At 45.0% G+C, this 22,658-nt stretch overlaps 7 protein-coding genes across 9 annotated transcripts; 2 read left to right on the forward strand and 5 right to left on the reverse strand.

Moving 5' to 3' along the window:
* Window positions 1–34: 34 nt before the first annotated feature.
* Window positions 35–3,143, forward strand: BDBG_06495 (molybdopterin molybdotransferase). The gene is made up of 4 exons (XM_002623010.2): window positions 35–634; window positions 762–802; window positions 863–900; window positions 968–3,143. Exons 1-4 carry the CDS (start codon window positions 365–367, stop codon window positions 2,785–2,787), a joined length of 2,169 nt encoding a protein of 722 aa, XP_002623056.1. The 5' UTR covers window positions 35–364; the 3' UTR covers window positions 2,788–3,143.
* On the reverse strand, window positions 2,842–7,060 carry BDBG_06496. Of its 2 annotated transcripts, XM_031722632.1 has the most exons (5): window positions 6,879–7,060; window positions 5,395–6,795; window positions 4,000–5,311; window positions 3,800–3,937; window positions 2,842–3,696 (listed from the first exon to the last, which is right to left on the reverse strand). In XM_031722632.1, the coding sequence occupies exons 2-5, from the start codon at window positions 6,694–6,696 to the stop codon at window positions 3,200–3,202; spliced, it is 3,249 nt and encodes a 1,082-aa protein (XP_031579459.1). In that variant the 5' UTR covers window positions 6,697–6,795; window positions 6,879–7,060; the 3' UTR covers window positions 2,842–3,199. The 2 variants fall into 2 exon arrangements, with proteins under 2 accessions (XP_031579459.1, XP_031579458.1); XM_031722631.1 differs by having other exon boundaries at window positions 5,395–7,041.
* Window positions 7,061–7,753: 693 nt separating this feature from the next.
* BDBG_17401 (uncharacterized protein) lies at window positions 7,754–8,222 on the reverse strand (the record flags this gene model as incomplete). The annotated part of the gene is made up of 2 exons (XM_031725131.1): window positions 7,754–7,894; window positions 7,965–8,222. 2 exons carry the CDS (start codon window positions 8,220–8,222, stop codon window positions 7,754–7,756), a joined length of 399 nt encoding a protein of 132 aa, XP_031579460.1.
* Window positions 8,223–10,035: 1,813 nt separating this feature from the next.
* Window positions 10,036–13,577, reverse strand: BDBG_06497. 2 transcript variants are annotated; one of them, XM_031722634.1, is made up of 4 exons: window positions 12,192–13,577; window positions 11,654–12,124; window positions 11,039–11,594; window positions 10,036–10,953 (listed from the first exon to the last, which is right to left on the reverse strand). In XM_031722634.1, exons 2-4 carry the CDS (start codon window positions 12,013–12,015, stop codon window positions 10,324–10,326), a joined length of 1,548 nt encoding a protein of 515 aa, XP_031579462.1. In that variant the 5' UTR covers window positions 12,016–12,124; window positions 12,192–13,577; the 3' UTR covers window positions 10,036–10,323. The 2 variants fall into 2 exon arrangements, with proteins under 2 accessions (XP_031579462.1, XP_031579461.1); XM_031722633.1 differs by having other exon boundaries at window positions 10,059–10,953; window positions 11,654–13,577.
* Window positions 13,154–16,110, forward strand: BDBG_06498 (FAD monooxygenase). The gene is made up of 3 exons (XM_002623013.2): window positions 13,154–14,394; window positions 14,456–14,749; window positions 14,820–16,110. The coding sequence occupies exons 1-3, from the start codon at window positions 13,600–13,602 to the stop codon at window positions 15,798–15,800; spliced, it is 2,070 nt and encodes a 689-aa protein (XP_002623059.2). The 5' UTR covers window positions 13,154–13,599; the 3' UTR covers window positions 15,801–16,110.
* Window positions 16,111–16,860: 750 nt separating this feature from the next.
* Window positions 16,861–18,833, reverse strand: BDBG_06499 (uncharacterized protein). The gene is made up of 3 exons (XM_031722635.1): window positions 18,796–18,833; window positions 17,752–18,612; window positions 16,861–17,708 (listed from the first exon to the last, which is right to left on the reverse strand). Exons 2-3 carry the CDS (start codon window positions 18,005–18,007, stop codon window positions 17,566–17,568), a joined length of 399 nt encoding a protein of 132 aa, XP_031579463.1. The 5' UTR covers window positions 18,008–18,612; window positions 18,796–18,833; the 3' UTR covers window positions 16,861–17,565.
* Window positions 18,834–20,686: 1,853 nt separating this feature from the next.
* Window positions 20,687–22,647, reverse strand: BDBG_06500 (small nuclear ribonucleoprotein F). The gene is made up of 4 exons (XM_002623015.2): window positions 22,407–22,647; window positions 22,244–22,281; window positions 21,911–22,066; window positions 20,687–21,458 (listed from the first exon to the last, which is right to left on the reverse strand). Exons 1-4 carry the CDS (start codon window positions 22,410–22,412, stop codon window positions 21,386–21,388), a joined length of 273 nt encoding a protein of 90 aa, XP_002623061.1. The 5' UTR covers window positions 22,413–22,647; the 3' UTR covers window positions 20,687–21,385.
* Between the last annotated feature and the right edge of the window lie 11 nt (window positions 22,648–22,658).

Raw genomic sequence — 22,658 nt, forward strand, 5'->3', positions numbered from 1 at the left:
CGACCCAAGAGCGGAATGAATTAGAATCGCGTGTACTTGCCACAGACTACAGATTTAAGTTCCGGACTCTACCAATTTAGAGCCTTTTGTTCATTGTTGTTGTATCCTGTACGGAGCATGTATAGAGCATTGTTGCAGGCAGCGGCATCGAAAGGGTTTGATGTTGAGCTAAACTTTGCCCCTCTCTTGCCGAAAAAATGACCTTATTTAAATAACCGTTTTTAATAACTGGTTAAATATTTACGGCCTCTGACCAACGGAGCACATCCAACTTATTTATACCTGAAGATATTAAGAGATCCCATTCTCCAACCATTCCTAGTGCAAACACGAACCTCACAGGTGAGGATCCTCGACCTTCGCTATGGCTGACTCAAAATTAAAGGCTGCTATCCTGGTAATTTCTGATACTGCCTCTCGGGATCCTTCAACGGAGAAGGTAGCCAGCGCTCTCACCCAAACATTCGCCGCTGAAGGAGGGGGCAGATGGAGTGATCCCGCAATTGTAATTGTCCCGGATAACGTTCTGGAGATCCAACGGCAGATACTCTCCTGGACAGATGCGGAAGACTATTTTAATCTCGTAATTACAACGGGAGGGACGGGGTTTGCAGTTAAGGACAATACTCCAGAGGTGGGTTACGTTACTCCCCTAAGAGCATATATATCTACACCCCGGCCGATGTCTATCAATTGAAGCTTGCCTATGGGGCGGTCTTGAAGACTCTTTCAATTGTGCATCACTAACAAACTACTGTTAGGCCGTATCGCCGCTAATCCATCGACATGCCCCTGGACTTGTGTAGGTCCTAATGCCCCTTATTCGCTTCGGTTTCTGGCATATGAGCCTAACTTTCTCTAGGCACGGCATGCTTGCTACTTCTTTGGCTGTAACTCCTTGTATGGCATCCCCCTTCAGAAATATTTCTATCAAGTATTTGAAGCTGTTCTGATTTGTTCATCGCAGTTGCTATGATGTCCAGGCCCGTAGCTGGTGTGCGGGGTAAATCATTAATCATAACCCTACCAGGTTCTCCAAAAGGAGCGAAAGAGAATCTTCAAGCCGTCATCAAACTTTTCCCGCATGCCTGCATCCAGGCTGCTGGAGCTGATTCGAGAGCAATTCATGCTGGTGGTGTACAGAGGTTGGAGAAAGAAGCGGGCATCAGCACGACAGCTGCTGGCTCTGTCGAGGAAAAATCTCATCCCCATCATCACCATCACCATCACAATCACCATGGCTGCCATCAAGGGCACGGACATGGTCATTCACATGGCCACATTATACCCAGAGCTCATACATCGCCCGCTGACCGACCACAATCAAATGACCCTATTTCAGGACCAACGAGACGTTACCGTGAATCTCCTTATCCTATGCTTTCGGTGGAAGAAGCTCTCAAAATCATCGTTGAACAAACTCCAGAGCCAACCATCATCGAAACTCGTGTAGATGCATCTCTTGTAGGATCCGTGATCGCGGAAAACATCTATGCACGCGAAGCGGTCCCGGCATATAGAGCAAGCATCGTGGATGGCTACGCAGTTATCGCCTCCACTCCTACAGCGGATGCCACTGGAAACACAAAAGGAAAATTCTCGGTAGCATCAGTCTCACATGCACAAGCAGCTTCTATGCCGCCACCGTTGAAGCGAGGGGAAATTGCGCGGATAACCACTGGGGCTCCGCTTCCCGAGAACGCCAATGCGGTCGTAATGGTGGAAGATACAGTCCTTGTATCTACAACCCCTGATGGGAAGGAAGAGGCTGTCGTGGAAATCCTAACTGGGGCAATAAAACCGGGAGAAAACGTGCGCGAGCCTGGCAGCGACGTCTCCCTGGGATCTAAAATACTTCAAAAGGGAGACCTAATTACAGCTGTAGGCGGGGAAATCGGTCTTCTCGCGTCGACCGGAACGCGAATGGTCAAAGTATACAAAAAGCCCCGCATCGGAGTCCTCAGCACAGGCGATGAACTCGTTAACCACGATGGTCCTGATTCACTCCAAGGTGGTCAGATTCGCGACTCAAACCGCCCGTCATTGCTCTCATGTCTTTCAGCCTGGGGTTTCCCATCAGTCGACCTCGGAATTGCAAAGGACACACCAACAGGGCATCTCGAACAGTGCCTGCGCGATGCTCTCCGCGGCACCCCCGACTCACCGAGTGTTGACATAATAATAACGACTGGCGGCGTTTCCATGGGCGAATTGGATCTACTAAAACCTACCATCGAACGCCAACTCGGCGGCACCATCCACTTCGGCCGGGTTTCCATGAAGCCAGGAAAACCCACCACCTTCGCAACAGTCCCATTCAAACCCGCAGTATCATCCACAGACCCCGCCGCCCAGCAGGAGCGCGAAACGAAACTCATCTTCTCCCTACCCGGAAACCCAGCTTCCGCACTAGTGACGCTGAACCTCTTCGTTCTGCCCGCCCTGCACAAAGTGACTGGTTTGGGTATGAGCAGCCAGCAGCAGCAGGGCTTCCAGCCTCGTCTCGGCCTCCCACTCGCCACAGTAACGCTGACGCAGGACATCCCGCTCGATCCTAAACGTACGGAGTACCATCGTGCGATCGTAACAGCCTCGAAAATAGATGGTAAACTTCTTGCGACGAGTACCGGGCTGGGTGGACCGGGTGCTGGGGCGGGGCAGCGGAGTTCGCGCGTGGGTAGCCTAGCAGGTGCGAATGCTTTGTTGGTCCTTGAGCCGGGGAAGGGTGTCGTGGAAAAAGGAAAGAAGGTGCAGGCATTGCTGATGGGAATGGTAGTTCCTGAGTGAAATTTAAAAACTAAAAATGATGAATTATTATGTGAAAGATGGACAATTTGATGATTTGGTTGATTCGATTCATATGTTTATTATTTTGGAATGTGGTTTTATAATTTCTATTGAGAATGACAAAAATCGTTGTGAATTTTACTTCTATGTAACTTCATGCGTATTTAGGGTGTTCACCGTAGGGAGGTATCATTGCCTCCACGGTCAAATAGGCAGAAATAGTTAACTTCGGGAATGTATGCCTCATGAACCATCTAAAAGAACCCGTAGATATTCACAAGGAGTAAACACCAAATCGAAAGCTCCAAATATGTAACAATGAAAAACACAATGAAACCTGAACAACTATACCTGAGAGAGAAGAATCCAACCATACACCCCAAAACAACCAAAAAGTAACCCCTCATCCTCACTACGCCTTTGCCCTTTTCCATCCCTTCTTCTTCTCCGCCCTTAACGCCAATAAAGTCCCGTCCCTCCCACGCTTTCTACCAATTTCCACAACCAAAAACCTCACAAAATCCTGCAAAACCCAATAACTACTATGCGCAGTCAGCATATTCAAATACTGAATACTCAACGGCCCACCGCCGCCGCTGATGTAAAAATCAATCTGCCCGTTATCGTTCAGCAGCGCCATGCGCTTCTCCGCGAGTTCCTCGCGCGAGAAGTCGTGCGTCTCCATCTCAATGTTGGAAGGTAGTTTTGCGATGCTGGCGGGGCGTTGGTTCTGCTGCGAGAGGGATGTGGATAGGTCTGCTGCGGTGCTCTGGTTCGCCTTGGAGGAGCCCCAGCGGAACACGCTGCTGACAGCTTGGAAGAATGAGGTGGATGAACTCGGGACTGAGGCTGGTTTGAGGGAGTTGGCGAGATCGCTGTCCACGGCTGCATTGAGGCGGTAGGTGATTGCTAAGAAGAAGAATAGATATCAATATTGATGAGTTTATTATTATTTTATATTTTTTTAACTGGAATTGGATAGAACTTGGATATGAGAGGTAATTGAGCTTACGGTCGGTATCGTGCATGATGTTATAAATATTATCAACTGCTAGACAGCCATAAGTACCTGCTTCCCCGGCAACTCCTCGCTCCATGTCTTCTCCATGCGTTCCGGGTTTAGCCCGATTTTGTCGCGGGAGCAGCGTTGCTATATGGAAGTTAGTTCTCTGATTCTCATCGTCTCCTGAATGAAAAAGGAATGATACAGACATTTATTCAGTAACAAGAAGAAACCCGCTGGGCTTCCGCAGAAAAAGACATTGCAGGTATCAAATTCAAATATTGTCTGGCTGATTTTGGTGAGTTCAAAATCAATATAGGGAACATGGGTGGGCTGCTGGCTAAGAATATCCATTGCCATGACACTGCCCAAAGAGTGCGCAATCAGGTGCACTTTACCACCAGCTTTTCGAAAATCTGGATTATTTTGACACCAGAGGCGATATATCCGGTTCGCTTCTTTGACTACCGCCTGAACCATTTTCTGCTTGTGGTGAGATAGGTAATAAGGGATGTCGAGCATAACATCGCTAATCAAACTTCTTATGGCTGGCATGGTTTCAGGTGTAATGTCTTTAAGGCTGAACTTGTTCGTATCCGGGTTTTCGAGTGAAGCTTCAGCATCAGCATCTTCTAGGGAGAGTGTCGACCGCCAGTTGACTGGTAACACCATAATGCTTTCTAATTCAGGGCGCATATGAGGCCAAACAGCGTCGCTGTTAAGCTCAATATTGACTTGTCTCCGGAACGCATTAATGGCATGTGTGAAATGATAACTTTCAACTCGCTCGGATAGTTTTTGGCCGATACCATGTACAACCAATACTAGGTCGGAAACCGTTGGTCTTTTATCCTCAATTTGGCAGGCGTAGCAGATAGGGCGTCGGCCAAAAGACTCTCTTTCAGCAGTTTGGTGCATTTTCACAATTCTCCTGCCGCTGGTCGCCGGAATTTTAACCGGGTGTAGCTTATCCCAAGCCTGAGCATTGAATCCTCGAACAATAGGAATTCCTATTTGTCTTCCTTTCCGAATTGCACTGAGCGGACGTCGTCCCCGTGCAGCGGAGGGTAGTAGATTCGGCCTAAGAATTTGCGCCTCCTTGGAATCAACATATATCACACTTGAAGATTTGTATGGCCTAGGAGCATCGGGTGGCGTCATAGAGCCTGCAGCTTGATTCTCATAAAATATCGACGGTCGCTCTGGCTCAGTCGGCCTCGGAATCGACAAACGTTTAGGCGACTTCAACTCCCGCCCTGAATCCACCGTACTTTGCTCTTTTACTTCTTCTTCCAGAGGCCAGATTCGATGCACAATTTTCATTTCTGCCTCTGCTCCATTTTCTATGCAGCTGTTAAGTTCATCCTGCCAGGTTTCGGTCCAGGGGCGCATGTACATATAGCCGGCTTCTAGTTGGTTTGCAAGTTCCGGCTCAACAGGTAACATAGTGTTCTTATAAAACCACGTGGCTCGAATAACAGAAGATATATCATGAATAGGGCTCCAATATATGGGTTTCATCTAGAGGTTGTGTTTTGAGTTAGAAATGCTTCCGATCAATTGCCCCAATCACGCGAACAAAATGAGAAATCAAAGCAACTTGCCTCTAAGTTGGGAAGTTCCACTGAATGTAGTCTTGAAATTCCAACCGGTATAACCGCATCAGGTTCCCGTTTGCTTTCTATCGGGGTCACTTCTGGTTGAGATGGAGATAACCGTTTCACTGGGACCCTTGAAGGGCTACCAGAAGGATCTACCCTAGAGCTAGATGAACGGCCATCGCTCCCTTGGTCACCTGTCACCATTCCACCTAGCGGATGCGACATACTACTTGGGGTAGCAGGCGACCTTGGTGAAGGAGCTGATCGCGGACTCCTGGCCGGAGCCCTGATGAACGGAGACCCAGAGATATTTGTGCCGCCTGCGTGTAAACTAGTTGAAGGAATCGACCTGTGTGTCTGTGAAGGGTAAGATCCATAAACGTCATCACCAGTTGGGGATGATGTGCTATTCCGTTTCGAAGTTTTTGACTTACGGTCCCCTGGGGGGCTGTGCCGTTTCAAAGAGTTTGGAGTATGGTAGTTTTGATCAGGAGTAGAAAATTGTCCCCCCGATTTACTAGATGCATCTACGTCGCAAGCAGATTTTTTCGAAGGTGTTCGAATCGGGATCGAGACACCAGTAGGCTTAGGTTGTTCATTGACTTGACGCGAAAGATTATCAGTAACCCTATTAGGAGTGTCCCGATCTTGGTTCGGGATTTCGTTGGATGCAGCGTTGAATATTGCCATAATTATAGGTCGCAATTCATTCCTCCAGTCGCTTTCTTCGTGCCGGCTAATTTGCTCGATTACGTTTCTCAGAGTTGAAACCACAAGCCTCCTTTTTTCCGCTTCATCATCAGAGCTTCCATATTCCGCCACATGCTGTTCAGCGAGAGAAAATATTGAAGCAGAATCGTGGCGTTCGTTAATCGGTGTCAGATCTATATCCGGCGAATCATGCCTATATTCGCGAGCTGCAGCTAAGGCTTCAATGATGAGTCTGTCAACTCTCTGCTTCCAGTTTCTGATAGCCTTGTTCTCTTCGGTCCCGCTTTTATGAGTGTCTTCAGCTTCCGAGTCTTCCTCTGTGTTCCTAAGTCCGTGCCATGCTTCTTCCAGCGCAATGTTATCCAAAACCGAAAAGGGCCGTGGAGGGAAGCTGGCAACAGAGGTGCTCGAGCTTGCAGAAGGCGCTGGCAGAGGAGTTAAAGGATCATCTATTGGGAATGACGACAAGTAGAAAAACTGGGCGCGAACTTTGGGAGGAACTGTAGACGAGCTGAAATCCGATTTCGTTGCTGGATTGTCCTCGGGATCATATAGTAGGCATGTTGGCCCATAGGTGTGGAGCAAGCTCGACATACTTCGGCGGTGAATAGAGCTTCAAATATCTGCGGGAGATTACTTCGCGATATAAATAGGGACGAGGGTTTATATAGAATAAGCTGGGTCATATCATGACTGGAAATTTCAAGTTATTAGTCTGTTGAGTCCGTAGATGAATGCTAGTTCAACTATGGAGTAGTTATACGGCTGCCTCGAACCTTCGAAGTTGTTGGGGCTAGCCGAAGGTGCAGGATAGGCGCATTCCTTCATAGCCGCATGAAAAGCATCGAGATAGCTGTAGAGAAACGGGAATAGCCGCTAGAGCTTTCTCTTTATTAAATTGAGCAAAGCCATTGTCCAGCGTTGTCCCATTGAAAGCTGTATGCCCAGTATGATGCTGTCAGTAGCTCAACTGACGTTAACGTCATCTGTCCATTCTTGTCACATGGATGTTCAAATTTCTGGCGTCATCAATTATCTCAGCGGGCTCAGACCCTCTGGCTCGGTTTGAACAGGTTGCAGCATTATTATTAACTAATCCGGCATGACACTAACCTACTTTTGATACAAGTCATGTGCTCAGAGCAATCCTCGCCAGAGGGTCTGAGAAGAAACGGTTCCATCTTCAATGAAGATTCCTGAGATTTACAAGGATTTTTCAGATTCTTCAACTTTGATTTTCTATTACTATATACCCACATATCTGTGAGAGAGGTTGAACGTGGTTGGTTGTTGTTGTTATCTAACTAGTAGCTAGTGAAAGCTAAATATATGTGTGTGGGTCACGTGGGTTAGGGCTTGTGTAGTAGCTCCAACACCCCTCCATGCTACACAGGCCAGTTAACCCACGCAGTCAAAAGCACCCAAATCATTCAAATCTGCAATAAAAATTAATTACAAAAAGTAGAGTCTAGTTTCCTCATAATGACTAGCTCCATACATGAAAAAACATAAAAAACATGCAAGAAGAACGCCCAAATCTGTCCTTTCAGTATTGGTATTACCCCCAGTTGTTCTAACGCCGCGGGATCTCATTCTTATTATTTTTGTGGTTTTCATCGTCATAGGCATAGGCATAGGTCATCGGCATAGGTCATCGGCATAGGTCATCGGCATAGGTCATCATATGGGCAATCGGTGGCCCGGCATCATATAGGCACTGGGGCCTGGCATCGTAGGCACTGTGGCCTGGCATCATATAGGCACTGGGGCCTGGCATCGTAGGCACTGGGGCCTGGCATCATATAGGCACTGGGGCCTGGCATCGTAGGCACTGGGGCCTGGCATCATATAGGCACTGGGGCCTGGCATCGTAGGCACTGGGGCCTGGCATCATATAGGCACTGGGGCCTGGCATCATATAGGCACTGGGGCCTGGCATCGTTATCGGTATTTCCATCGTTTTGGCGTCGATATTGGCGGTCATCATGAGCATCATTAGAAGACTTGCTCAGTATTGTAGCATACAGGTGTAGCAGCATTATCATCATTGACCTTCTTTCTATTCTTTCAATCTGCAGGTCATTTCTCTGAGTGTTCAAATCAGCAGCTTGATTCATCATGATCTTTCATCTTACAGGCAGTGCATTTCTTCTTGATGTTCTTATTATTCTTCACATTCTTGATGACATCTTTGTTATTCTTTGTATCATTTCTGACATTTTTGTCATTCAATGACAGGCAGAGTAGTATATCCCTGCAGAGATCAAGAAAATTATCTTCTAGTGATGTGATATTATCATTCTTTGCTGCATAGTTCATGTGATCTCTGATAAAGATTGACCACTTCTTGATAAGACTGTTAAGAAGCTTGTTGAAGAATATGAAGTTGAGAATATTAGTATATTCAAGATGAATATACTTAATGCAGATTGTAAGCAGATGTTCTATGAATAAGTGATTGAAGTCATCATAGATAGCAGTTGCACTGATATCATTGAATTTCTTGAACAGGCAGACTCTGCAGATTTTCATCTATTCTGAAAAGAATGCTGCTATGATGTTTCATAGAGCAGCAGAACTTAGAGAATCTTGAGATATAGTAAAAAGAGATTTGACTTCAATAGAAACAGAAGATTATACAAAATTATATAGTTAGAAGTTGTGTTCCTCTTAGAATTATTTCATATTCTTAGAGACATTCTTTAAGAGCTTGTTAGTGAGAATATCTTCTGTATAAGATTACTTAATAATAAGCAGAATCTCTTTCTTTCAAATGAGATAATCAGATATTGATTTGAGAAGACCTGGTTTTTAAAGATATTTAATATATTCATGAAATTCTTGAAGAACTCTGCTTAGTGCAGAGATATTCTCTTGATTCTGAAGATAAGCAGTAAGATCAGAGCTTAGATCATTGTCATCATTAATAGTAGCTGTAGCAGTAGAATTGCTAGAAGCTCTTATCTGATATAGTTCTTCATTCATCTGAGTAATACATTGTCTCAAGATAGCAGCTTCATCAGCCATATTATTATTATCTTGATTATTGTTATTATGTGATGATTTTCTCACAGTTATTGAGATTGAAAAGAATTCAGATGCAGTAGTTTGATTCTCTGAAGTCTCTTTGCAGTTAATCAATCTTGTATTGACAGGCATTTGATATGAGATATTTGAATGAAAAAAGCAGCTATTTGAAAAGCTTATTGTATGATTATTATATGATTATAACACTTCATAGAAGTGCAAGAGCTTTATAATCTGTGAGAGAGATTAAATGTGATTGATTGTTATTATTATCTAACTAGTAGCTAGTGAAAGCTAAATATATGTGTGTGAGTCATGTGAATTAGAGCTTGTGTAGTAGCTTCAACAATATCTTTGAGATTTGAAAATCACCTTAGCTTATAGCTAAAGAGAAGAAGAATAGAAATATTTCTTTAATATTTCAAAAAAATCTATATTTAAGATAGATGTATACTCTTGAAAATGATCATATTTTTTGATCTCAGAATTTCTAAGAGCTTTTTTTTGTATGAGAAATTGGATTAAAATTCCTGTGTTCAAAAACACACTGATCAACTTTGAGATGATACTTCTATTCTAAGAACTTGAGATATGAATATAAAAATCAGATACATTGTGAGAACATTGTTATTCTAAGGTTCTAAGATGATACAGAAATGATGAATCTATGAAGTTGAGTTAGAATTCTCTTTCATACTCAGAATACTGAGTAAATTGTTCCTGTGTTGCTAACAACCAGAAACTGTTTCTTCTCAGACACTTTGCAAGATATTATCACTCACATGACCTGATTTTACTATTTGGGTTAGCTTATTGCTTATTTGAGGTTAGCTCATGACATAATCATCAATCCAGTGTTAAAACAGCAATGAATATCTGGAGAAGCGTCTGAGCTTGCTGAGATAAGTCGTCAAAAAACAACTAGTTACGGAGGAATCAGTATATATTCTTTAAAAAATTATTAATTATTACTTTACTCGTCGCAAACACTTTGAAAACGAGAAAACAAAAATAATCATGTTCATACAGATCGCCAGAAACAACAGGAAAGAAGTATTTAGGCGCTTAAAACCAGCAAACACATCAACGAAGCCCTGCCAACTCCGTGCAAGATATACACCCGCAGACAGAAGCAGAACGAATATACATTCGGATGAAGCAATGCTCGTTGTTTACTTTTTCTTTTAGATGCCCTCACTCTCGGTGTTCTCCATGAACCCTTCCTCTGTCTTCGTTTTCACGCTGAGATAGGGAGGGAGGGTGATACTCCCTCGTCACCCCATGCGGCCCCTTTCCTTGCATCTTCTTCTCTTGCTCCCGTTTCATCAGCGAAAGCGTGTTGACTTGAAGTTCCTGAAATGCGAGGAATGTGACAAGCGGCGCCCCGAGCATCTCCAAGATCTTGTGTGTATCATGCATATGTTTTCTAATGACGCTATCTGGAGTGCAGAAGGTACGAACACTCATCTCCTTGGCGATCGCTTTCCAATTGCGCAAGGTCGCATTGAGAGCAACCACATTCTGTGCACATTCGCCATGAAATTTGAACGTCCGTAGGTTGTAGATGACGAGATCACGCTGGGTGAGCTGGTCGAATTGAAACTGTACGACCTGCGGACGATTCTTTGAAGCCCAGAAATTGGTAACTTTGGTAACTGAATCCACCGATATGCGACCCTCCTTGTGCTGGTCGAGGAGGAACTTGTTGGCTGTCACGCATATCATAAGCTCTACCTCAGAGTATAATTTTGCCTGGGTTGGAGGGTCCAGGGAAATGGGGAACGTCGATTGAAACCTTTCCTTGGATTTCTTAGCATCCCCTGTCTGCAAACCGAATAGTCAGATTAAAAAAGATACTCACAGTACTGGGGAAATAATTCCGAGTAATTCGAGAACATTATGAACTTACGATATCCTCAACCCGCTGTTTGATCTTTTCACCAAGCGACTTAAAACCAGGCCTTTTGTTCTTTTCAGAAGAGCTTTCCTTCAAAGAAGGGCTACGACCCAACCAACCGTTTTCTCCAAACAGTTTTTTATGCGGTGATCGAGCCCTCTTCATAGGACTTGGCAGAAACTCGAGTGGTGAATTTTCGTCAAGGTCCTCAAGGACCTTCACGGGAGACAAAGACCTCCCTCTGCCACGCCCTCTATCCGGGGACCCAGATCGCTGTTTCTGGCGTCCGGGAAACACATTTGCTGAATGATTCCAGTCGGGGCAATAATGATCTCCTCTACATGGCATGTCGTCATAGCTCGTATTGCCATCAAGAGACTTGACATTGCTCCCCTCTGACTTGGAAATAGGGAGGCGTCTGTTGTATTGATTTGTATCAACGGGGTATGAAAATGCCTTTGGCGGAATTCCTGGCGTGGCTTCAGATGTCTCTGGCTCAAACGGCCACATTATTTCGCGTCCTTCTCCAGAAGGGTTGGAATCGCCCGCACTATTATATGAAGAGTGGCTAAATAATATGTTAGTTTCCCTTCCGCCCAAGCGACGAATATGGTGATATCAACTTACTTGTCGTATACGATCGGCACCTCCATAGAGCAGATTGGGTTAAACTTTTCCGGTTCAAGCGTCAAAACAGGTTTTCCTGTATTTTCTACTGACTTTAACAGTGGATTGTTCAAGATTTCACGCGTTAGTAGGCGAAAGGTGTCTTTGGTTGGAGAGCCAGATGAAGATTGAGAGTAAACGGATGCACTTGATGCACCAGACTGGAAGTAAGGGTTCCGGGCAGTAAGCTGTGGTGTGGAGAGCGTATCTGTTGCTCCGTGCAGGTGATGGGCTCTGTTGTGGTCGATCTCAAGGCCCCGAATACCCTCAATAGGAACATTTTCGTATTCAGAATAACCCCTTCCGCTGAATTGACTCTCCATGCTGGATAGAGTAGTTTGCTGGAGCTTACGGGTCCCTGGAACGGCGGAAACGTGTGTCAACGTCAACAACCACGAGGGTTGTTCGGTTGCCACGGCGCACGATAGCAAGCTGCAACTGGTGAGCTTCAAGCCCACAATACTCCAAGCAATAAACAAATCCCGAAAAAATTACGCACCTGGATATTGAAGGTTGACAGTCTCTGCATGTAACAAGGGGTTTGCCACCGCAGAAAACAGAGATAAGCTTGATCCTGATTCAAACAGTTCTTTATAGTATGAGTTGTATAAAAATGCTGGTATAACATGGAAATCAACCAAAAGCTCCTATTCAAATCAACGGTATCAACGGTATTACCAAGGATTGACAGTCCTTTCACCCAACTCCTCAGAGCACTCCGCAAATGCTAGATTCAGGGCCTGACCCATTGTTGGCGTATATGAATCCACCATCGACCAGATTGAATACAACAATGGGCTTCAATAAAGGTCTTCATAGTTTTGGTGAATGAACGTATTGGAACTTTTCAGCTAATTCAATTTGAAAAGAATATTTGCTTTGTCGACATATCCCATTGTGTGAATATTCAAAATTGGGATCTATATTCAGAAATATCTATAATCCGCCAGCTCAAGTGATATAATAGCAATTATTATATAAACATGAGCAATTTGGGCAGAATTCGAAAGACAGGAATCAAAAATATTCCAACCATCTACCAATCACCTTGATTGGTATTCCAGGGGCAATACACAGAACAATTCCACACGCTAGCATAGTATATTCTATGGCTGCCAGTCGAAAGTTCCATTTTTGGGAAGAACAAAAACCGAGATGCAGGCTTTGAAGGCTGCCATCACTCTGTCCGTGCTGAAAATAGAAAGGCGTAGCTTGATATCTCCAAATCATCCGAATACAATAATGGCGCAATTCGGATATCACTCCACAGGGTGATATGACATTCAACAGGGTATATACCCAATATCTATTCCAGCGGCTATGTGAGTTTGACTCGGATGCAGACCGAGAAAGGAGGGTGAAAAGTCTCTTCTTCCAAGATGGAGCTGGAGTATTAACTATATTCGGGGGCTGTTATTTGCATCCAATGAATCAGCATTCCCAGATACAAGCGGATTCTCTGCAATCTGTCATGATATTCCTGGTGTCCTATTACCGGCATCTTTGCGTTATAGCTAGAGGTTGTCAAAGAAGTTCAACGCTGACTAACATCCATGGATGACCTCACCACCACGTGACCCTTACACTGCCGACTACCAGCTCCGGCCGCCAACTAGGATAGGACTCTGCAACACAACCGAACAGCGAGTTCCTGGTCTGGTCTGCAGCCCGCACAGCGATGCTATCCCCCACACTGCTAAGACCATGGCCGCTGGCTAAGTGCTCCCCCGCATCAGACACACCACACGCCTGAAAAAAGGCCCAACAAGATGCTTCGTTTCAGGGATCAGCGCCGCCGCCGCCGCCGGTTAGCTGGAGCTATGGTCTTCGTCAATATTAAAACGATACCCATGATTGATCCTGGATGGACAGTGTTTAGTATATAAGCAGCCTGTGCTTCCGCAGCTATGCGGCGTGGTCGATTGTCTAATTTTAAATACGCCTTCTCCTGGAGCGGAGATAAAAATGCCCATGGGTTCTCTACGCGAATCCCCCATTATAACAATTCCTGTCGTATCCTTCCAGTACCTCATAATCGTCACGAGAGTAGGATGCCTCAATCAGCAGACAAATACGATGTCGTCATCATTGGCGCTGGGCCTGTCGGGCTTCTTGCCTCCCTATGCTTCTCCAAATGGGGGTATGAAATCAAACACATCGATAACCGCCCACTACCCACCAAAACCGGCCGGGCTGACGGTATTCAGCCTCGTTCATTAGAGCTGCTACGAAATCTGGGTATAAAACGCAAGATCATGGCACACGATCCCGCGAGGGTTTATGACGTTGCTTTCTGGGACCCCTTACCGGATGGAAGAGGCATACATAGGACCGGAAGTTGGCCTAGCTGCCCTTCATTCATCGATACTAGATACCCCTTCACCACGTTATTACACCAAGGGCATATCGAAAGGGCTTTCACAGAGGAGCTGACAAAGCATGGCGGCTCTATCGACCGACCCTGGACCATTGTTGGATTTAAAAATGATGGGGAGGATAAAGCGTACCCCGTGGAAGTCACACTCAAGGACCTCGATACAAATGTCGAACAGGTATCGAAAGCAAAATATCTATTCAGTGGGGAAGGCGCCAAAAGCTTCATTAGAGAGCAATTGGGAATAAAAATTATTCACAAGGACCCAATTTCTCATGTTTGGGGTGTGATGGACGGAGTAGTACGGACAAACTTCCCTGATATCCTGGTATGACCATTCTAATCCAATAGGAAGCAGAAAAGTGTGGGTGCTGACGTGAGAATTTTAGACAAAGTGCACCATTCATTCGGATAGCGGCTCTGTAATGGTCATACCACGAGAAAACAATATGGTGCGGTTATACGTTCAAATTTCGTCCTCGACTGATGCAGACTGGAGCCCGCGGAAAACGGCAACGGTTTCGGAGGTCCAGCAAGCCGCCAAAAGGATTTTCCAGCCTTACCATTTAGAATGGGACAGGGTGGAGTGGTACTCTGTGTACCCTATTGGGCAGGGAATTGCTGAGAGGTATACATTGGACCATCGCATATTTATAGGCGGCGATGCTTGTCATACACATAGCGTGAGTGATTTGCATCCGCTGGTACCAAACCACACCTATGTCCGTAGGTCGCAACTAACCTCCTTTTCAGCCCAAAGCGGGTCAGGGTATGAATACCGCATTTCACGACGCATTAAACTTCGCCTGGAAAGTTCACATGGTAGAACAAGGCTTCGCCAAACCCTCGATTTTGAACACATATGAATCAGAGCGTAAACTAATTGCCGAAACTCTCCTCAACTTTGACGCCAAATATGCGGCCTTGTTCTCTTCAAGACCCCCATCCGCTGCTGAAGTGGGAGCAGCCAGCAACAACAACAACAACAACGATGACGACGATGACGCAACAAGCAATATCAACGAATTTGTAGACATGTTCAAATCCGCTTGCGAATTTACCAGCGGGTACGGCGTAGTTTACCAACCCAATATCTTCAATTGGGGACCCGATCACCCCGCCAAGTCCCCTCTATTCAACCCCCCAGGGGTAAAATTGGTCCCCGGTCGAGTGTTCCCCTCATGCACCGTTACCCGACTAAGTGACTCCAACAAGGTTGCGCTGGAGCAAGCAGTGCCCGCCAACGGCTCCTTCCGCATCCATATCTTCGCCGGAAACCCAGACAAGACGAGGCAAGCAGTGAACGACTTCGCATCAAACCTGGAGAAAAAGCGCTCATTCCTCTCCAGCTACCAACGAAGGGATATCGATACTGTCTCCCATTTTGAACGACATAATCCGCACTCCCACCTTTTTACATTCTGCCTGACTTACTCAAACACCGAGGGCTCGGGTGCAATTGACCACCTGCCCAAGTTGCTAAAGGCGTATCGCCATCATATCTACGTCGATAACGTCCCTGACATTAAGGCACTGAACGCAAGAGCAGCGGCCCACACGAAACTTGGCTTCGATACGGAGAGAGGCGGCGTAGTTGTTCTCAGGCCAGATGGGCATATCGCATGCACCCTGCAGCTCGTCGAGGGGAACGGCACGGTAGATGCGCTGAATGAGTATTTTGGGGCGTTTGCAAGCAAGGCGCTTGGAGATGGACATTCTCACGCAAAATTGTAATATCGTGCATCATTCTATTGGTAGTTGATTGGCTTTCTTTAGGTTAATTGATAGATACCTGGCCTTTATATATATATCGGTGCAAATGTGCTGCGCATACTTTATATTCCCAACGAGCCTATGGTTGGTTATATGCATTCGTATGTACATGTACATTACATACCTTTAACTATCTTCTTTTTGGCTTCTTCTTCTTCTTCTTCTTCTTACATCGCCAAATCGGGCCTAATCATAATCACTCAGCTAACCCAAAGAAATTGAAATACTCTCACCGAATGAAAAATAAATAAATAAATAAAATAAAATAGAGCCCATGCAATATCTATCTCCAATCCCAAATAATCTTCTTCCACCTAACAACTAACACCCTCACTTAAAATTGCCCATCTACCAACCCCCAACGATTTGAACCCAAGCCCACCTCCACGTATTCTAGCATCGAATATACCATCTGAAAACTAAACTCCAACCTCCTCTGCGCCGAAGGCAGTGCATACATCGTATTTATTTGGCTCCGTTGAGTTTCAGAGATTATACGAACTAATAAAATAGATAAAAAAATAAAAAAATAACCCCGTTTGACCCGATCGAGGTCGATCATGTACATGTACATATATACATACATAACGTAGATTTAAGATGCGCCGCCATGCCCTGCTACTTCCTCCAGCCAGCCAACCATGCCTCTCGGGATTCCAGGGGGGTCCCGTAGTTATATATAGTTAAAACGAAGTACTCTCTCCGTACCCGTACCCGCACAGGCTTTGTTGGTAAAAAAAAGAAGTTGGTATAAAATAGCATTTAGCATGTATGCTTGGTGGTTGGTTATTATTATATCTCTCTCTCTTGCTGAATGGAAATAATCCAGATATCCCTCCCCACCCCATCCTGCCACCCAGAAGGAGCACAGGAAATGGAAATGGAAATGGAAATGAAACACTACACAAAACTAGGGAGGATAACGAAGAAGAAAAACTAAGTAAACAATCCATCCTCCAGCCCGCCGAAAAAAGAAAGAAAAAGAAACAGCGAAAGCTCCAAATAGACAAATAGAGATCACAAAAAAAAAAAAAAAAAAAAAAAAAAAAAAAAAGAGAGAGAGAGAGAAAGGAAAAGAGAAAGGACCGCGCGGGGTATATATAGCATGATAAAGTTTGGGGAGCAAAGATAATCGAAAAAAGGGGGGGCATTCAGTCGTCAGGGCAGGGTAAAGACAGTCGTGAGGTCATGTCGTTTAAAAGTAATAACGTTAGAGATAAAAATCAGGGGGGTAGTAGTTAGATGGAGCCAAAGTCAAATCGTTATCCACGAAAAAAAAAGGGGGGAATAATGAAGAGAGGGATATTACAACACAATAATAACTATAACCAAGAAAAATAAACAATGGTGGCCAAAGCAGTAAATAAGTAAGGAAAAATCGGGAGGAGAAATCGTGAACTCCAGGTCCAGCCAACACCGATACCCCAGCTATCTGCGTAGGTAACTAGCAATGAGCACCAGAAAATTTAAAAATAAGAAAAAAATAAGAAACTAGGGGGGGAAATGTGTTGCATCGATATAAAACCACCAGAGCTCATGCCACGCCCCCTCTCTCTCTCCATCCGGAACACACAAAAACATCCAGTCATATAGATGGAAAACAGATAACCACCCATTTTCCCAACTCGATAAAATAACCAAACAATGCAAAACCCAGAACGGAAGGGAATTTTTCTCCAAATGCAGTCGTGAAGCATGTGTTTTTAAAAATGAGCAAACCCGCCGCTCATGCGCGGTCTCCCTCTCTGTCGACAGTGAAATCCTTCCCCCTCCCCCCTCCCCCCCCTTCCCTCCATTCCCCAGTCCATTCCCCAGTCCATTCCCACTCCCCGCTCCCCCTATCGACCCCCCACGGGAAAAGGAATCCACCTAAAAGCCAACTTCGTCTGCGCCGCCAACTTCCTCCGCGAACCCGATGACGAGGAAGAGGATGCCGACGATGTCGAAGACGTCGAAAATGTTGACGCGGTAGAGCGCGATCTGCTGACCGTGGTGGACCTTTGCAAGGCAGCAGCAGCAGCGGCAGCAGTGGTAGTGGTAGTGGTAGTGGCTTGGGCAGCTTCCGCGGCGAGGATATCTTCCAGTCGCACGTCAGCGCTGGAGAAGGTGTGTCGTTTGAGCCGTTCTGAGCCGAGGAGCTCGGTGAATCTTGAGGGTTGGGATGGCATCTTGGGGTTTTCTTTTTCTTTTTCTTTCTTTCTTTCTTTCTTTCTTTCTTTTTTCTTTTTCTTTTGGCGGGTTTTCAGGTCTGGCTTTTTTTGGCTTTGGTTCGGTGGTTTGTAATACTTGTGCAGCGAGATATTGTATGGATATATGTATGTATGTGTCGATAGTACAGTATGGTTGAAGAGAGTAAGTGAATCGGAGAGAGCGAACACTGGTTGCAAATATCCCGCTGCTTGATATCTTTGGGGTCTGCAGCTCACCCCGCTCCGCTCCGCTGCTCAACGTGACCCCTTTTGCACGCACGTAACGAGTTTTTAACAGGAGCGACGACGACGATGAGTAATATATTTTTTTCCTCCGCTGTGTGTTTCGTTTTCTCGTGAACGTGTTGGTTTATTGGTTTAATTCGATCAACGATATTTTGTGGTTTGCGATGATGCTATACGATACGGCGAGATAGGGGAGGAGGAGGAGGAGGAGGAGGGTATGTAACGATATATCTATTATGTAAAGCTCAACCACCAGGACATTCCCTCGTCGTTGATACTGGTTCTTCCCGTCTCTCTCCCCTTTGCTTTGTCTTTTGTCTTTGTAGGGATAAATTCCACTGTGCGGGTATTAACGTGAGTGAGGGAAGTAGTTAGTCTTTTTGGATCAATGGAAAACACATGTAACTAGATAGAAGGTCCAAACCCTGCAGCGCCGGGGGGGGAGGAGGGGGGCACAAGCAAGCAACGGGATTTAAATTAAGCGAGAGTTGGAAAGTAGCAGGAATAGGAAATAATAATACCAAAAGGCGAACAGAGGAGAAATACAAAGAGAGATAGGTAATAATGATAATGTGGGGGAACAAGGTTGTTGTTGTTGTAAATAATGTAAAAATGAAACCACCTTTCCGAACGGGTTCTTGCACTCTTCCCCAAACTCCCATCAGAAGAAAAGAAAGACGGAAGAAGAGTCAAAAAAAGAAAAGCAACAAGAGGCGAAAAGACTCGGACCAACCTGGCCAATACGGGGGATTCCTGGATATTTCCTGCATGAGTTATTATTATTATTATTCCCCTCCCCCCTCCTGTTGAAGCCCGGTGCTAGCTTCAGACCTGGGAAAACTTATTATTATATTTATTTTAGTAAGTTAGTTAGTCCCTTGCTCGAACCACCATCACGGGAAAAAAAAAAGAAAAGACATAGAACAAGCCATGTTTTTTAGACTTCCAAGAAACAATTGTTACGCTGCGCCAATCTGTACAATCACCCACCTCCCCCTCCCCGCCTCCCCACACACAACACACAACACACAACACACAACACACACGAGAATGTGCTCGTTGTTCTGATTGCCTACTCTACTCTACCTATTTAGTCCCGGAATGGCCAAAAAGGCGACAGAAATGTTTCGGACTCGGGAGGCGCGGGATATAAGGTTGTGTTGATTTCGCCTGCCGGCCGGGAAAAGCCCTCTTCTCCCCCCCCCCCCCCCCGATTGGATGGCCCAGTTTACCAAAGGGAAGGATTGAACTACATTACGCAGTAGTAGTAGTAGTAGTACATATGAGTAGTGGCCCAAGTAATTTCGTCCTTCCTCAGCGGCGGAGAATCAATTTTTCTGTGTCTCGTGCTCTAGATAGGTTGCGGGATGGTGCTAATGGTGCTAGTGGTGGTGGTGTTTGCGGGGGAGGGGAGGGATCAAAGCCCACGTTTTGGCGCTTCGATGAATCATGGATTTATTAACTTATTAACTATTGCATTGGTTAGTTACATGACAACGCTGATCATTGTCAGTGGTAACTAGTTAACGAGGAAATATTTACATATATCTTGATCATGGCTCTGTAGAAACTATCAGGCCTCGCTCGACGCTGGGAGAGAGCAGACAGCTAAGACTCTGATCTTTATTTACTATGCGTAGTTATTTAAGTCCACCACCACCCCTCCCCCCCCCCCCCGGGCCACAACTTAACACGCCTGCTAACTTGGTGACCTTGATCATGCGGCCTCACTAGTCAAAAAACCTTGTATCGAACAAGCTTCCAGATGAAGAAGAGGTGTGCTGAATCATATCTTTTGTTGTGTTCATGGTTCACACGGAGCGGGAGGGACAACCCGCGCCCAACCAACGAGTAACCGGGAGGAGAGTGATAGTAAATTATATTTACATCCCTATGTAATGTATGTACAGTGTACATGTACATACATACGGAGAAGCAAATGGGAACAACTAACTAAACAGCACTGGACTTGGCCAACACCGGCCGGCCACCTATCCGGAGCGTTGGATGGTGTATATTTATTGAATATTTCATGCAGTCCATGCCGAAATCCTCTTCTTCTTCTCCGCTGCCCCCGCCGTGGGTTGGTTGGTGAATGTTGTCTCGTAGTCTGAATGAAACAAGCCCAAACAGCTTATCAGGAAGTGCGTAATACGTATTAAATATTGTACATGTACATGTATATGTACATTACATACATGTATCTTCTCTTCCTCCTCTTCAATCCTCAATCCTCCCATCCTCCTCAAGGAGAGAAGTAAGTGCATTATTGTACGTATTATTAAGCCATTATGTATTAGCCGGAGAGGTTGAAAGTAACTATCAAAAACAAGAATCCTTCAAAATATCCCGTCCAACCCTGTCCTTAACAGAGGGACCCTTGAAACAGAGTAATTTTTTATAGACACAACGAACGACACTTGGATTACCTCCGCAACGCGCATGGACTTGGAGACACGGAACACCAGTTGGCAAATCCTTCTTCTTACCTTCCGACTACTTTTACTTGTTGACACTTGGTGAATATATAACTATACACTACTATACTATAGCACGCACGCACGCACGCACACACGCAAGCACGCAGGCTGTCAAGAGACGTCTTGATTCGCTTTATTTAGCCTCTATCTAAAATCGTAACTGTTGACTATCATCATACGGAACCTCGCTGCCAGAGCCAACCTCTTTCCCTCCCCTTTCCCCCATGAAACAGGCGGCAGTGTCGCGGCCTCAACCATGCCTCAGCATAAATGGAATCAACATATGAAATCCATAACCATTTAAGGCCCATTTCTCCCTTCCTCCCGGCTCCAACTAGAAAATATATAAAAATAAACGTAGGTAAAAACTGAAAGCAAAGGTCCAAGCGATTTAAATATTTTCGAGTTCGTTTATCCCTCGTGAGCGTAACAACAATCAACAATCAAAGAAAAAAAAAAAAGTAAAAAAAAAATGAAAAATCAAGAGCAAAAAACGAAACAACGCAAACGCGCCAGAATGTCGCCCAGATTTTGTCTGATCGTTCGTTGGAAACCTTTTCGGTAATCTCATCTTTTCTTTGCTGTTTTTGTAAATATATATATATTTTTTTTCTTCTTGTACAGGTGTCGTTTATCCCTCGCTCATCTGGACGTCTTTCATCTCCACGCCTTTCGCGGCCGATATCCAGAGGACATTATTACACCTAGACAAGGGGTGAGACGTGTTGAGCGTTAGCGCGCACAGTTCAGTTCAGTTTCGTATCTATATATAAAATATATAAAAGAGAAGTACGGAAAAGCATAGAACCCCTTCCACACCGTCATAGCCTCAAACATCACTTTGAGAAAAAAAAAAAAAAAAAAAAAAAAAAAAAAAAAAAAAAAAAAAAAAAAAAAAAAAAAAAAAAAAAAACCTCCCCGTATCAAAACCTGCCCCAAACTACCCGGGCCCTTCCCGCCAATGAATTCCCCCGAATTCAACAACGGGATTTTCATATTTAAATCAACGCTGACAAGCTGGCCCTTGTACTCTGTCGGGCCCCTTTTCAGGCGCACAATGATTTTAACCTCAAAAATCTCTTTGGGGGCAAAAAAAAAAAAAAAAAAAAAAAAAAAAAAAAAAAAAAAAAAAAAAAAAAAAAAAAAAAAAACTCACCGTATCAAAACCTGCCCCAAACTACCCGTGCTCTTCCCGTCAATGAATTCCTCCGTATTCGACAACTGGATATTCATATATGAATCAACGCTGACGAGCTGGCCCTTGTACTCTGTCTGGCCCCATTTCAGGCGCACGATGATATCCTCGTTGACACTATAGCAAAACGGAAAAAAGAAAAAAAAAGAAAATTCGGTAAGCACACTAGGCATGGAAAGAAGTGGTAGGTGTTGTCGGGTGGGGATTTGTTTTTAAATATTGGGAGAGGAGAGGGGAGAGAGGTAGGGTAGGTAGGGTAGGCCGTTTGGTAGGTAGGAGGGGAGGGAGACGTACAGAGATTGCAGCATAGGCCGCGGGTTTAAAGGTACGAACTAAAAGACGTGGATATGTGTTAGAATAGCTAGCTATATAACATTGTAGAATTTTTCTTTTCTTGTAGGAGAGTCTGTAAGAAGGAAATGCTGGCTGGTTTCGCCTGGTCGCGCGTTACACTTACACTCATTGTGAATAGGAAGGGGGGTGTGTGTGCAATATCATCTGCGAGTATCGGAGAGGTGGGATATGAGGGTAAGAGTCTCGTGGTGGTGAATTAGCGACACGTAAATAGATCCGGCACGGTATAGAAGCGAGTAGTAGGTAGCAAGAGGTTTTGCTCTCCGTGCCAAATCCAATTCGTCGGGATAAAGCACTGATGGTTGGTTACTGTTGAAGCTCTCATGAAATCTCCCAGGGCGGCTGCGATCGATCT

The sequence above is a fragment of the Blastomyces gilchristii genome (assembly GCF_000003855.2).
Source record: "Blastomyces gilchristii SLH14081 genomic scaffold supercont1.14, whole genome shotgun sequence".
Classification (NCBI taxonomy): Eukaryota; Fungi; Ascomycota; class Eurotiomycetes; order Onygenales; family Ajellomycetaceae; genus Blastomyces; species Blastomyces gilchristii.

Coding starts and splice junctions, on each gene's coding strand:
- BDBG_06500 (XM_002623015.2), bottom strand. Junction 22,067..22,243: donor CGGCCTATGCTGCAATCTCT/GTACGTCTCCCT, acceptor GTTTTGCTATAG/TGTCAACGAGGATATCATCG. Junction 21,459..21,910: donor TTGGGGCAGGTTTTGATACG/GTGAGTTTTTTT, acceptor CCCCTTGTCTAG/GTGTAATAATGTCCTCTGGA.
- BDBG_06497 (XM_031722634.1), bottom strand. CDS start 12,015: ATGGAGAGTCAATTCAGCGGAAGGGGTTATTCTGAATACGAAAATGTT. Junction 11,595..11,653: donor GTGCCGATCGTATACGACAA/GTAAGTTGATAT, acceptor CATATTATTTAG/CCACTCTTCATATAATAGTG. Junction 10,954..11,038: donor AACAGCGGGTTGAGGATATC/GTAAGTTCATAA, acceptor TTCGGTTTGCAG/ACAGGGGATGCTAAGAAATC.
- BDBG_06495 (XM_002623010.2), top strand. CDS start 365: ATGGCTGACTCAAAATTAAAGGCTGCTATCCTGGTAATTTCTGATACT. Junction 635..761: donor TTAAGGACAATACTCCAGAG/GTGGGTTACGTT, acceptor AACTACTGTTAG/GCCGTATCGCCGCTAATCCA. Junction 803..862: donor CGACATGCCCCTGGACTTGT/GTAGGTCCTAAT, acceptor AACTTTCTCTAG/GCACGGCATGCTTGCTACTT.
- BDBG_06496 (XM_031722632.1), bottom strand. CDS start 6,696: ATGTCGAGCTTGCTCCACACCTATGGGCCAACATGCCTACTATATGAT. Junction 5,312..5,394: donor TGGAACTTCCCAACTTAGAG/GCAAGTTGCTTT, acceptor CACAACCTCTAG/ATGAAACCCATATATTGGAG. Junction 3,697..3,799: donor CATCATGCACGATACCGACC/GTAAGCTCAATT, acceptor TCTTCTTCTTAG/CAATCACCTACCGCCTCAAT.
- BDBG_06499 (XM_031722635.1), bottom strand. CDS start 18,007: ATGCCATCCCAACCCTCAAGATTCACCGAGCTCCTCGGCTCAGAACGG. Junction 17,709..17,751: donor ATCCTCTTCCTCGTCATCGG/GTTCGCGGAGGA, acceptor GTTGGCTTTTAG/GTGGATTCCTTTTCCCGTGG.
- BDBG_06498 (XM_002623013.2), top strand. CDS start 13,600: ATGCGGCGTGGTCGATTGTCTAATTTTAAATACGCCTTCTCCTGGAGC. Junction 14,395..14,455: donor CAAACTTCCCTGATATCCTG/GTATGACCATTC, acceptor TGAGAATTTTAG/ACAAAGTGCACCATTCATTC. Junction 14,750..14,819: donor ATGCTTGTCATACACATAGC/GTGAGTGATTTG, acceptor CCTCCTTTTCAG/CCCAAAGCGGGTCAGGGTAT.